Source organism: Triticum aestivum, chromosome 7B (assembly GCF_018294505.1).
Source record: "Triticum aestivum cultivar Chinese Spring chromosome 7B, IWGSC CS RefSeq v2.1, whole genome shotgun sequence".
Classification (NCBI taxonomy): Eukaryota; Viridiplantae; Streptophyta; class Magnoliopsida; order Poales; family Poaceae; genus Triticum; species Triticum aestivum.
This window is the reverse complement of record NC_057813.1, coordinates 215,705,526-215,719,927: the sequence shown is the minus strand read 5'-3', so window position 1 is coordinate 215,719,927 and position 14,402 is coordinate 215,705,526. Positions and strand designations below refer to the sequence as shown.

General features: G+C 48.9%; 1 protein-coding gene across 1 annotated transcript; it reads left to right on the top strand.

The window, feature by feature from the left end:
• Positions 1-8,705: 8,705 nt before the first annotated feature.
• LOC123162336 (cytochrome b-c1 complex subunit Rieske, mitochondrial-like) lies at positions 8,706-9,533 on the top strand. Its single transcript, XM_044580132.1, has one exon. The coding sequence runs from the start codon at positions 8,706-8,708 to the stop codon at positions 9,522-9,524; it is 819 nt and encodes a 272-aa protein (XP_044436067.1). The 3' UTR covers positions 9,525-9,533.
• Positions 9,534-14,402: the final 4,869 nt, after the last annotated feature.

Here is a 14,402-nt window from a genome sequence, read left to right as displayed (position 1 = left end):
TGCACCACCAGGCCGACTGCTGGCTGCCGACTCCTCGGCCGCCCAGGCCGACTGCAGGCTGCCGACTGCACCACCAGGCCGACTGCTGGCTGCCGACTCCCCGGCCACCCAGGCCGACTGCGGGCTGCCGACTGCACCACCAGGCCGACTGCTGGCTGCCGACTCCCCGGCCGCCCAGGCCGACTGCGGGCTACCGACTACGCCAACCAGCCGACTGCCGACTGCAGCCCGACGTGACCCCGACGTGACGACCGTACCCGGCACTGTTCACATGACCCCCCAGCCATCATGTACAGTGTCACTTGTCCCCTGGCACTATTTATGAAGTGACCCAGGGGACAAGGATGACACCCACCATGCCTTGCTCCCATACCACCACATAGCTTAGATAGTAAGCTAGCCTTGCCTATATAAGGCACACATCCATCCATCCAGGGGATGGACACCCATGGACTCACACACTCTCACGCATGAGCACTCATCTGCTCACGGCCATGAGCATGGCCGGCCACTAGCTAGCTCACATACACATATGAGACATATACCAAGCCAGATGCCTATGGCACTGATCTCAGATACAGCTCCAGGAGCACTTTGTACTGCCCGATGTACACCCCAGATAGATACACTCAGACATGCAGCAGTAGGAGTATTATCTCTCCGGAGAGCTCCGAAGCTGGGTAAACTAGCGCGTGCTACTCGCATACCCGTCCCCGGATATTTCGACAGCAGTCTTGCCCTCACACGAAGCCACCCTGTGGCATATGTCGTCTTGCAACACCCCCCGTGAGAATACCACGACAACATGCACCTTACAAACCCCCACGGGGTGTGTTCTTGGCTCCTCACAGGAATAGAAGACGCGAAACCTAAGCAGGTCTAACTACAGGGACCCTAACAGGAGACGCTATCATCAACAGTGGGCCGCGCAAGGCCAGCGCCAGCCTCATCCTGATCAGCTGCGTCGGCTGCCGGGCGTGCCGGCCCTGCTCCGGGCACAGCGTGAGCTCAGAGGCTCATAGCTGTCGTCGCTCGTCGCCGGAGTTAGAAGGAGCTCGGAAGAGTCACCGGACCCTCCGAAACGCCCGCTGCCATCAGAGGAGCTGCTGGAAGAGCAGGCGACGGTAGGCCTGGTCCCTGCCACTCCGGAACTTCGGCCGCTGCCTCTGGGACAGCACTCCAGCCGGCACCCATCTTCGCCGAAGACCTTGAAGAGCCTCAAGGAGGCGCCATCGTAATCCAGATGGATCATGAGGGGCCCCTCCGATCGGCAGACTCGGGCGATCTCGCCCCAGCCCTGGGTCATGAAGACCTTGCCTGGAGTGACGACCTCGACATCCGCTTCGGTCGCAGGAGTACGACATTCGGCGTGCTGCAGCCAGAGTTTGAGAGGCCCCCTTTGCGGAATCTCGAAGGTGAAGGAGGGAGGAAGACGAATCCAAGATCGAGGAGGCATGGCAGTGTGAAGCACAAGCTCGCGAGAGGAGCCCTCGGCGTGAACTCGAGGAGGAACGATGGGCACCGCCGTAATCTGCCGGCGGCGACGGCGCCTCTAGCGGTACTGCTCGGCACGTGCGCCTTCAGGACCCTCGATCCGGGCGTACAAGGGCAATGGGAATCCAGGAGACGGCCGCTCAAACCATGGCCTCGACACCTCCTGCCGAGCACCCCCTTCTCCGCGGCAAGAGACGAGCCGTTTCTTCGGCGGAAGCTGGACAGGACCCTCTCGGGGGGGCCTTCCCCTTATCTTTGGCAGAAAACTGACGGATTGGTGCCATTGGCGTATGGTGGAGCAAGGACGGAGGAGGAGACAGGGAGTTGCAGGAAAAGATGGGCTAGAAGGGCTCGCGCCGTTCCGTACATATAGCCGGGGGAGGCCAACCGCCGGCCTCCACGATCACAGGTAATCATGACCCGTTTTGCATGCAGGGACTTGTCAATTCGTGCAGTTGCCGAGGCGTCATGGGGAAGCAGGGACGCCCACGTCCAATCAACCGCCACGCGGCGCCCAAGGCCGCAGGCTGATGGGGCCCGCGGCGCTTCGCACTTGACCCTTTGCTTCTATGCTAAGCCAAGTCCAGGCGCGCCTTGGGCCCGGGGGCTACTGTCGGCGTTCTGGGAACGGGGGTACCCAGACTTGCCTGCCTGCGACCTGCGGCGTGGCTCAGGGAGCGGCCCGGTATGGCCCATCTTCATCAACACATGCTCAAGACCCTCGCGAGGGGCCAAGCCTCGTGGGGCGGACGACAGGAAGCTTCCTTGGGCACAGCCTCATCAGGCTGACTCGCGAGGAGGCGGAGAGATCAAGGCAGGGTACCTCACGAGGTGCTCATGACACAAGCCATGACGACCAGAGCCAGGCAGGCGCCAGGCGGGCGCCGGCCTGCGCAGAGTCCTTGTTTCCTTTTTGGGGCAAAGGGGGCAAGCGCAGGCAAGAGTATCAAGAAAAAGCAACCATTTCGGTGCAACAAGACCAAGACCAGCAGAACGGCAGGATAGAGGTCATCGTGGAGCCCAAGACGGCGTTACCGTCAGAGTCTTTGGCAGGCGAGGACCGACTTTAGCCAGGATAAGTGTACTAGATGTTCCCCTTCAAAATGGCCAATTGTTGGCGCCCTTCCCGCTCAATATTTGGGAAGAGGCCAAGGCCTCGCTCTATAAATAGGACTAGCCACCATAGTGGGAGGGCATCCATCTATCTATCTATCGATCTAGAGAGAGAGAGAGAGGAGAGACCGATGAGATCCGGATTCAATCCTTCTCAAGAAGCACCACCACCACAAGAACTCCTCCCCTCGCGAGGCAGTTCTTCCTTTCTATTGTTCATCACCAGCCCTTGAGGCAATCTACCACACCACAAACTAGAGTAGGGTATTACACCACAATGGTGGCCCGAACTAGTATAAACCTTGTGTCCCTTGTGTTGTTCTTCGTGTAGTTTAGGTCCTTGCGAGGCGACGATACGTAGGTAGGTAGGAGGTGTGATATCCGCGCGCACCCCAGAGTTCAAACCTTTAGGGTCTGCCAGAACCTGAAATCCGACATACCCTTCTTGGGTGGAGCCCTCCTTGGACTCGTGCAGCCGTTACCCTTCGTGGGTTGAAGTCTCCATCATCGTGGATGTATGATAGCACCACCTATTGGAACCACGACAAAAACATACGTGTCTCCAATTGCGTTTGAATTCTCCAAACCCTTCCCTTTACATTCTTGCAAGTTGCATGCTTTATTTTCCGCTGCTCATATACTCTGTGCATGCTTGCTTGAATTGTGTTAAGATTTCTTGACTTATGCTAAGATAGCTAAAATCTGCCAAAGACTAAGAATGGGAAAAGGATAAGTTTTTATTTGGTCAAGTAGTCTAATCACCCCCCTCTAGACATACTTCCGATCCTCCAGAGATGCATAGCAATGAGAGGGGGAGAGTGTGTCCATGTACCCTCCTAGACCGAAAGCATAAGCGTTTGTTAACGCGGTTGATGTAGTCGAACTTCTCATTCTGACCAATCAAGCACCGAATGTACGACACCTCCAAGTTCTGCACACGTTCAGCTCGGTGATGTCCCATGAACTCTCGATCCAGCAAAGTGTCGAGGTAGAGTTCCGTCAGCACGACGGCATAGTGACGGTGACGGTGAAGTGACCTGTGCAGGGCTTCGCCTAAGCACTATGAAGATATGGCCGGAGGCGTAAACTGTGGAGTGGGGGGGGGGGCGCACACAGCTAACAATTGTTGGTGTGTGTTCTAGCGATGCCCCCCTAACATATATATAAGTTGGAGGGGAGGGGAGGCAGCCAAGGGGGTGCCCCAAATAGGAGGAACCCTACTTAGGGTCCTCCCAATTCGGCCTCCCCCCTTTCCTATTCCTATTCGGAGTAGGAAGGGAAGATGGGGAAGGGGGAATCCTATTCCCTTTTTCCTTTCCTTCTCCAATTTGGCCAGCCCATATGGGGGGGGGGTGCACCAGCCCCTTTGTGGCTGGTGTGTTTCCCCTGTTGGCCCATAAGGCCCATATCTTTTGCTGGGGGTGCCGGGAACCCCTTTCGGTGACCCAATAAGTACCCGGTGCATCCCGAAACACTTTCGGTGTCCGAATACCATTGTCCTATATATCAATATTTACCTCTCGGCCATTTCGAGACTCCTCGTCATGTCCGTGATCTCATCCGGGACTCCGAACAACATTCGGTCACCAAATTACATAACTCATATAATACAAAATCGTCATCAAACGTTAATCGTGCGGACTCTACGGGTTTGAGAACTATGTATACATGACCGAGACACCTCTCCGGTCAATAACCAACAGTGGAACCTGGATGCTCATATTGGTTCCCATATATTCTACAAAGATCTTTATCGGTCATCCCGTAATGACAACATATGTTATTCCCTTTGTCATCGGTATGTTACTTGCCCGAGATTCGATCGTCGGTATCTTCATACCTAGTTAAATCTTGTTACCGGCAAGTCTCTTTACTCGTTTTGTAATACCTCATCCCACAACTAACTTATTAGTCACATTGCTTGCAAGGCTTATTATGATGTGCATTACCTAGAGGGCCCAAAGATACCTCTCCGATACTCGGAGTGACAAATCCTAATCTCGATCTATGCCAACCCAACAAACACCTTCAGAGATACCTGTAGAGCATCTTTATAATCACCCAGTTACGTTGTGATGTTTGATAGCACACAAGGTATTCCTCTGGTATCTGGGAGTTGCATAATCTCATAGTCGAAGGAATATGTATTTGACATGAAGAAAGCAATAGTAATAAAACTGAACAATCAACATGCTTAGCTAATGGATGGGTCTTGTCCATCACATCATTCTCCTAATGATGTGATCCCGTTCATCAAATGACAACACATGTCTATGGTTAGGAAACTTAACCATCTTTGATTAATGAGATAGTCTAGTAGAGGTTTACTAGGGACACGGTGTTTTGTCTATGTACTCACACATTTATCAAATTTCCGGTTCATACAATTCTAGCATGAATAATAAACATTTATCATGATATAAAGAAATATAAAATAACAACTTTATTATTGCATCTAGGGCATATTTCCTTCAGTCTCCCACTTGCACTAGAGTCAATAATCTAGTTCACATCGCCATGTGATTAAACATTAATAGTTCAGATCGTTGTGTTATTAACACCCATAGTTCACATCACCATGTGACCAACACCAAAAGGATTTACTAGAGTCAATGATCTAGTTCACATCGGCATGTGATTAACACCCAAGAGTACTAAGGTGTGATCTTGTTTTGCTTGTGAGTGAAGTTTAGTCAATGTGTCTGCACCATTCAGATCCGTATGTGTTTTGCAAATTTCTATTTGTACAATGCTCTGCGTGGAGCTACTCTAGCTAATTGCTCCCACTTTCAGTATGTATCTAGATTGAGACTTAGAGTCATCTGAATCAGTGCGAAAGCTTGCATCAACATAACTCTTTACAACAAACTCTTTATCACCTCCATAACCGACAAATATTTCCTTAGTCCTCTTAGGTAACTAAGGATAACTTTGACCGCTGTAAAGTGACCCACTCCTGGATCACTATCGTGCCCCTTTGCCAAACTCATGGCAAGGTACACAATAGGTTTGGTTCATAGCATATCATACTTTATAGAACCTATGGCTGAGGCACAGTGAATGACTTTCATTTTCTTTCTATTTTCTACCATGGTCGATTTTGAGTCTTACTCAATTTCACACCTTGCAACACAGACAAGAACCCTTTCTTTGACTGATCTATTTTGAACTTCTTCAAAATTTCACCAAGGTATATACTTTGTGAAAAGTCCTATTAAGCATCTCAATCTATCCCTATAGATCTTGATGCCCAATATATAAGCAGCTTCACCGAGGTCTTTCATTGAAAAACTCTTATTCAAGTATCCTTATATGCTATCAAGAAATTCTATATAATTTCCAATCAACAATATGTCATCCACATATAATATTGGAAATGCTACAGAGCTCCCACTCACTTTCTTGTAAATACAGGCTTCTCCAAAAGTCTCTATAAAACCATATGCTTTGATCACCTCATCAAAGCGTATATTCCAACTCCGACATGCTTGCACCAGTCCATAAATGGATTGCTGGAGCTTGCACACTTTGTTAGCACCTTTATGATCAACAAAACCTTCTGGTTGCATCATATACAACTCTTCTTTAAGAAATCCATTAAGGAATGCAGTTTTGACGTCCATTTGCCAGATTCATAATCATAAAATGCGGCAATTGAAACATGATTCACACAAACTTAAGCATCGCTACGAGTGAGAAAATCTCATCGTATTCAATGCCTTGAACTTGTCGAAAACCTTTTGCAATAAGTCGAGCTTTGTAGATAGTAACACTACCATCAGTGTCTGTCTTCCTCTTGAAGATCCATTTATTCTCAATGGCTTATCGATCATTGGGCCATTCCACCAAAGTCCATACTTTGTTCTCATACATGGATCCTATCTCAGATTTCATGGCCTCAAGCCATTTATCAGAACCTGGGCTCATCATCGCTTCTTCATAGTTCGTAGGTTCATCATGGTCTAGTAAGAAGACTTTCAGAACAGGATCACCGTACCACTTAGGTGCGGAACATGCTCTGGTTGACCTATGAGGTTCGGTAGTAACTTGATCTGAAGTTTCATGATCATTATCATTTGCTTCCTCTCTAGTTGGTGTAGACATCACTGGAACTAATTTTTGTGATGAGCTATTTTCCAATTCTAGAGAAGGTACAATTACCTCATCAAGTTCTACTTTCCTCCCACTCACTTCTTTTGAGAGAAAACTCCTTCTCTAGAAAGGATCCATTCTTAGCAACAAAGATCTTGCCTTCGGATCTGTGATAGAAGGTGTACCCAACAATTTCTTTTGGGTATCCTATGAAGATGCACTTCTCCGATTTGGATTCGAGCTTATCAGGCTGAAGCTTTTTCACATAAGCATCGCAACCCCAAACTTTAAGAAACGACAACTTAGGTTTCTTGCCAAACCATAGTTCATACGGTGTCATCTCAATGGAGTTATTTGGTGCCCTATTTAAAGTGAATGCAGCTAATGCATAACCCCAAAACGATAGTGGTAAATCGGTAAGAGACATCGTAGATCGCACCATATCTAATAAAGTACGGTTACGACATTCGAACACACCATTACACTGTGGTGTTCCAGGTGGCATGAGTTGTGAAACTATTCCACATTGTTTTAAATGAAGGCCAAACTCGTAACTCAAATATTCGCCTCCGCGATCAGATCGTAGAAACTTTATTTTCTTGTTACGATGATTCTCCACTTCACTATGAAATTCTTTGAACTTTTGAAATGTTTAGATTTGTGTTTCATCAAGTAGATATACCCATATATGCTCAAATCATCTTTGAAGGTCAGAAAAGTAACGATACCCACCGCGAGCCTCAACTCATCGGACCGCATACACCAGTATGTATTATTTCCAATAAGTCAGTGGCTCGCTCCACTGTTCCGGAGAATGAAGTCTTAGTCATCTTGCCCATGAGGCATGGTTCGCAAGTATCAAATGATTCATAATCAACTAATTCCAAAATCCATCTGCATGGAGTTTCTTCATGCGCTTTACACCAATATGACCTAAACGGCAGTGCCACGAGTATGTTGCACTATCATTATTAACTTTGCATATTTTGCCATCAATATTATGAATATGTGTATCACTACGATCGAGATTCAATAAACCATTCACCTTGGGTGTATGACCACAGAAGGTTTTATTCATGTAAATAGAACAACAATTATTCTCTAACTTAAATGAATAACTGTATTGTTATAAACATGATCCAATCATATTCATGCTTAACGCAAACACCAAATAACATTTATTTTAGGTTCAACACTAATCTCAAAGGTAGAGTGAGTGTGTGATGGTGATCGTATCAACCTTGGAATCACTTCCAACACACATCGTCGCCTCACCCTTAACTAGTCTCTGTTCATTCTGCAACTCCTGATTCGAGTTACTAATCTTAGCAACTGAACCGGTATCAAATACCTAGAGGCTACTACAAACACTAGTAAGGTTCACATCAATAATCTGTATATCAAATATACCTTTGTTCACTTTGCCATCCTTTTTATCCGCCACATATTTGGGGTAGTTCCACTTCTAGTGACCATTCCCTTTGCAGTAGAAGCACTCAGTTTCAGGATTAGGTCTAGCTTTGGGCTTCTTCATGGGAGTGGCAACTTACTTGCCATTCTTCTTGAAGTTCCCATTCTTTCCCTTGCCCTTTTACTTGAAACTAGTGGTCTTGTCAACCATCAACACTTGATGCTCTTTCTTGATTTCTACCTTCGCCGATTTCAGCATCGCAAAGAGCTCGGGAATCGTTTCCGTCACCCCTTGCATATTATAGTTCATCACGAAGTTCTAGTAGCTTGGTGATAGTGACTAGAGAACTCTGTCAATCACTATCTTATCTGGAAGATTAACTCCCACTTGATTCAAGCAATTGTAGTACTCATCCATTCTGAATACATGCTCACTAATTGAGCTATTCTCCTCCATCTTGTAGGCAAAGTACTTGTCAGAGGTCTCGTACCTCTCGACATGGGCATGAGTCTGAAATACCAATTTCAACTCTTGGAACATCGATTAGACTACCATCCCCAATCAACCGGAGGAGGACAAGGATGACGCCAACGAGATGCTGAAGGTTGCGGGGAGGAGGCTCTCGTCTTCCCTCTCCTGGCGCCCTGCGGCAACCGGCGGAGCCAGGGGCCCGCTCGCCGGCGCCGGCAGACCTAGGAGAGACGACGGCGATGGTTCGACCTACCAGCGGCGGTTCGCCATCGAGTCCCCCTTCTTCACCGCCGCGAGAGGCTTTTATTCGGCTGAAACACTTTTTCCACGAAACCAAGATGCTAGGTTGGTTGAACTCCCAGCCACTGTTGCTGCACTGAAGAACCCCAACTCAAATATCCTTTATGACCGGTACAACCATGAAAGATATCCTCTTGGAGATCCCAGCAAGCATGCCTTTGCCTACTTTGTTCTGAGTGGTGGGAGATTCGTATATGCGTCACTGCTGGGTCTCCTTGTCTTGAAGTTTGTCAGAATGTCAGCAAGTAAGGATGTGCTTGCACTTGCTTCCCTTGAGGTTGATCTATCCAGCATTGAACCCGGCAGCACAGTGACTGTCAAGTGGCATGGAAAGCCAGCCTTCATCAGGCGACGGAGAGACGATGACATCAAGCTGGCCAACATCGTGGATGTTGCATCCCTGCGCCACCCAGAGCAAGACGCTGAGCGTGTGAAGAACCCAGAGTGGCTGGTGGTTATTGGTGTCTGCACTCATCTTGGTTGCATTCCCCTTCCCAACTCTGGAGACTTTGGTGGCTGGTTCAACCTGTGCCATGGCTCCCACTATGACATCTCTGGCAGAATCCTCAAGGGCCCTGCCTCGTACAACCTTGAGGTGCCCACCTACAGTTTCTTGGAAGATAACAAGATGGTCATAGGCTAAGAGCCTAAAACCAATACATACCAACATATATTCTCCACAGGAGTGAATTCCTGTTGTGCTGTTATTTTGTTTTCAATGTGGCTAGTAATTTTTGTTTTAGGACTATCACAACGGTGATCCATTGTTACCTACCGAAGTTCATTTGCAGTGCGAAATAATTGTTTCTCCTATGTTGCTACTAGATTGTAAGTTGTTTTGTACTGATTTTCTGAGATCCTATCGGAAGGATATTGTAAACCTCTTCAAAAAAAAACTCTTGGAACATCTCATATGCTCTGTGGCGTTCAAAATGTTTTTGAAGTCCCGGTTCTAAGCGATAAAGCATGGTGCATTAAACTATCAAGTAGTCATCATACCGAGCTTGTCAAACATTCATAACTTCTGCATCAGCTCCTGCAATAGGTTCGTCACCTAGCGGTGCATCAAGGACATAATTCTTCTGTGCAGCAACAAGGATAATCCTCAGATCATGGACCCAGTCTGCATCATTGCTACTATCATCTTTCAACTTTTCTCTAGGAACGTATAAAAAACACAGGGAGCTATAACGCGAGCTATTGATATACAACATAATTTGCAAATACTATCAGGACTAAGTTCATGAGAAATTAAAGTTCAATTAATCAAATTACATAAGAACTCCCACTTAGATAGACATCCCTCGAGTCATCTAAATGATCACGTGATCCAAATAGACTAAACAATGTCCGATCATCATGTGAGATGGAGTAGTCTTCATTGGTGAACATCTCTATATGGATCATATCTACTATATGATTCGCATTCGACATTTCGGTCTCCAGTGTTCCAAGGCCATGTCTGTACATGCTACGCTCATCATGTTTAACCCCAAGTATTCCGCATGTGCAAAACCGTCGTGCACCCGTTGTAAGTGAACGTAGAGCCTATCACACCCGATCATCACATGGTGTCTCAGCACGAAGAACTTTCACAATGGTGCATACTCAGGGAGAACACTTATACCTTGAAATTTTAGTGAGGGATCATCTTATAATGCTACTGCCGTACTAAGTAAAATAAGATGCATAAAAGATATACATGACATGCAATCAAAATATGTGACATGATATGGCCATCATCATCTTGTGCCTTTGATCTCCATCTCCAAAGCATCGTCATGATCTCCATCGTCACCAGCTTGACACCTTGATCTCCATTGTAGCGTCATGGTCCGGACGCCGAGGCCCTTGCAGCCTTAAGGCACAACATCCGAGACGAATGGCTCGCCCGGCACCTAGGACAGGAAAAGCCGAAATCTATGGCAGCCCTAATGACACTCATGACCCGCTTTTGCGCGGGCAAAGATAGCTGGCTAGCTCGTAGCAATAACATAACCAAGAGCCCTGGCAATTCGGATACCAAGGACAACAATGGAAGGTCACGTCGCAACAAGCACAAGCGCCACATTAACGACGACAATGCTGAGGATACGGCAGTCAATGCCGGATTCAGAGGCTCTAAACCAGGTCAGCGGAAGAAGCCATTCAAAAGAAACCCTCCGGGCCCATCCAACTTAGACCGGATACTCGATCGCTCGTGCCAGATACACGGCACCCCCAAACAACCAGCCAACCACACCAACAGGGTGTTCAAGCAGGTAGGCAAGTTAAGTGCCGAAACCAGACACAAGGGGCTGCGTAGCAATGACGAGGAGGAGCCCCGGCCGCCGAACAACAAAGGACAGAAGGGATTCCCCCTGCAAGTGCGGACGGTGAACATGATATACGCAACCCACATCCCCAAAAGGGAGCGGAAGCGTGCTCTCAAGGACGTCTATGCATTGGAGCCAGTCACCCCAAACCTGCCCGATCACCTTTGATCGAAGGGACCACCCCACTAGCATCCATCACGGCGGATTCGCCGCATTGGTCCAGGTGGCCTCTATAACGAGTTAAATACCTGTTTTTACTTAAAGACCCACAGCTTGCCCCTGGAGGGGGACATGTCAAATAATCCCATCTCTTGCTTATCGCACTATTTGTATCGTTCTGCTTTCATGGCAGCCCTTTTTAATAAACAAGACATAGCTCTTATCTTTTATTGTATTAATCTATTTTTATACATATATGTTCAGTCATGACATTACGCAACCGTACACTTTGGTACGACCAATACACCAGGGGCTTAAGTACCCCATAACATGGTGTGAGAAGACCGAACACTCTCCTAAGTGCGGCACCCCGAACTTATAGCATTATATGCATCGGCTCCAAATCATGTCTTGGGTCAATAGTTGGTTTTGCCCGGCTCCCATGTTTTGGTACCTTACATTCCGCAATGTTGGCTAAGGTAGCGCTGGGAGAACTACTGCGATTGTGCCCCAGTTGAGCTGGGTTAACACCTCAGTAGAGAAAGCTAAAACTGACCGTCATGATAGTGCGAGAGATCAGTTGCTGTTCGCGAGGTTTTTTGAGTCCTTAAAGACTTATGCCGCTTAGAGCGAGGAGCCGGATTTATCTGGCCAAGGCGTGGATAGCGCCCCGAACTCGGCCTTCCGAATACTAGGGGCTTTACCGAAATTTAAAATTATAGAATTCTATGGCTAAGTGAGAGTGATAAAGCATTATAAGTCCGATGGCCTGGTTCATTGTGCTGAGCGCCTCCCTAAATGGACCCAAGAATGGGAACAAGAGCGCTCAGGTTTATCCCGAACACCCCAGCACTCGTGGCATGGGGGTAGAAGCCGACGACTTGCATCTCTCAGATTTGATAAACGGTCGCACAGAAGGTAATATTTTAAATTAACAAGCATTGCTTAACGCATATGAACAAAGTTTTCAGCGTACATGATAACAAATGCGAGTCTACTAAAAAATTACATCTTTGGATCATTCATCTGCTATAAGGCGGGCACCCTTCAGGACGCCCTTATAATACATCTCGGGCGTGCGATACTCCTTGCCCGGCGGTGGCGCGTCCGTCAAAAGCTTCTCCGCGTCCAGCTTGCCCCAGTGCACTTTCGCACGGGCAAGGGCCCGACGGGCACCTTCAATACAGGCGGAGCGTTTGATGACTTCAATCCACGGACACGCGTCCACCAGTCGCCGCACCAGACCGAAGTAGCTCCCAGGCATGGCCTCTCCAGGCCACAGCCGAACTATGAGGCCCTTCATGGCCTGTTCGGCCACCTTGTGGAGCTCGACCAGCTGCTTCAGCTGGTCGCTCAGGGGCACCGGATGTTCGGCCTCAGCGTACTGAGACCAGAACACCTTTTCCATCGAGCTCCCCTCCTTGGCTCGGTAGAACGCGGCAGCATCAGACACACTACGGGGCAGATCGGCGAACGCTCCTGGAGAGCTCTGGATCTAGGTAAGTAACAGATAATTTACTTTTATATTCTTGCTTTGCATAAAGAATGCCTTACCCGCCTCTATCTTCTTTATCGCCTCGGTCTCCTGGAGGGCCTTCTGGGCTTCGGCCTTAGAGGTTTTGGCACTCTCAAGAGCCAAGGCGAGCTCGGACTCTCGAGTCTTCGAGTCACGCTCCAAACTCTCGTGTTTCTCCACGAGAGCCTGGAGCTCTTGCTTCACCACCGCCACCCGCGCCTCCTGCTTCTCTCGCTCGGTGCGCTCCAAGGCCGCACTATTTTCGGCCTTGGAGACCGCTTCCTTCAGGGTCGCCACCTCGGTCATGGCCCCTGCAGCATTTATGTTGGTCCTGTCATTATTTGCAACCAAGTATTTCTATATACATTTACATGCGGTACTACATACCCTCCTTGTCCTCGAGATGCTTCTTGGCACGACCGAGCTCGTTCTCGGACCGATCGAGGCTCTCCTTTAATGCATTGACCTCTGCAGTGAGTGCGGTAGAGGTCAGCAGCGCAGCCTGCATTCCCATATTGACACATTTATGTTAGACTCCTGCGTATATCTTTTTAGATCCTCAGCTCGGCTTTTCTTTCCGAACGCCAAACCGAGCATCAGGGGCTACTGTCTATGCGGTAACATTTTTATATGTTTTGAACACATACCTCAAAGCCTGTTAACAGACTTGTACATGCTTCTGTCAGCCCACTCTTGGCGGACTGAACCTTCTGAATCACCGCACTCATAACGGTGCGGTGTTCCTCGTTGATGGAGGCGCCGTTAAGCACCTCCAACAAATTATCCGGCGCCTCCGGATGGACGGAGGTCTCCGGCGTTGTAGGCTTGCCCTTCTTATGAAGGCACCACCTGTCGGACTCTGGAACCGTTGATGGTTCCGGAGCAGTGTCCGGCCCGGGGCCGGACTTAGATCCCTCTTGAGCTTTACCCCCTTTGGGCCTGGAGTCCGGGAGGTCACCTTGAGGCGCCTCCAGGACCACCTCCTCCTGGTTCGGTCCCCTTCGGGACCCCACCTCGGCGTCGTCCGTAGGGAGAGGGGAGGAGGCCGTCGGAAGTGAAGCACTGTTCACATCCGACGAATTCAGGGAGTCGCTCGACGAATCGCCAAGCTGAGCTCTCGGGGGACTACATAATTAAATTCGGTGTCAGAAACTACCGAATAATAGAGGAGCGCCATAAGTCGTTCGGGTAACCGGACACTTACAATTTTGCCAGGGGCTTGACCCTAGATGGCCATTCCTCCCCGCCGTCTTCGGCATCGTAGGCGTAGTCCGGCAGAAGGGTCTTCCCCTTCTTGGACCCTCCGGCCTCCCCAGTCGGGGCGGCCTTCCTTTTCTTTCCTCCCCCCGTCGGAGGGGGAGAGGCTTCTTCTCCTTCCTCCTTCTCGTCTTCAGAGGCGAAGGGCACTTCGGGGTTGTCGGGCGTTGAATCCGACACCACCAAGCGCCGGGAGCTCTTTCGAGTCCCCGTGGCCTTCTTCTCCGGCACCACGTGAGGTGCCGGAACCAGCAGCCCCGTCAATTGGGCGTCC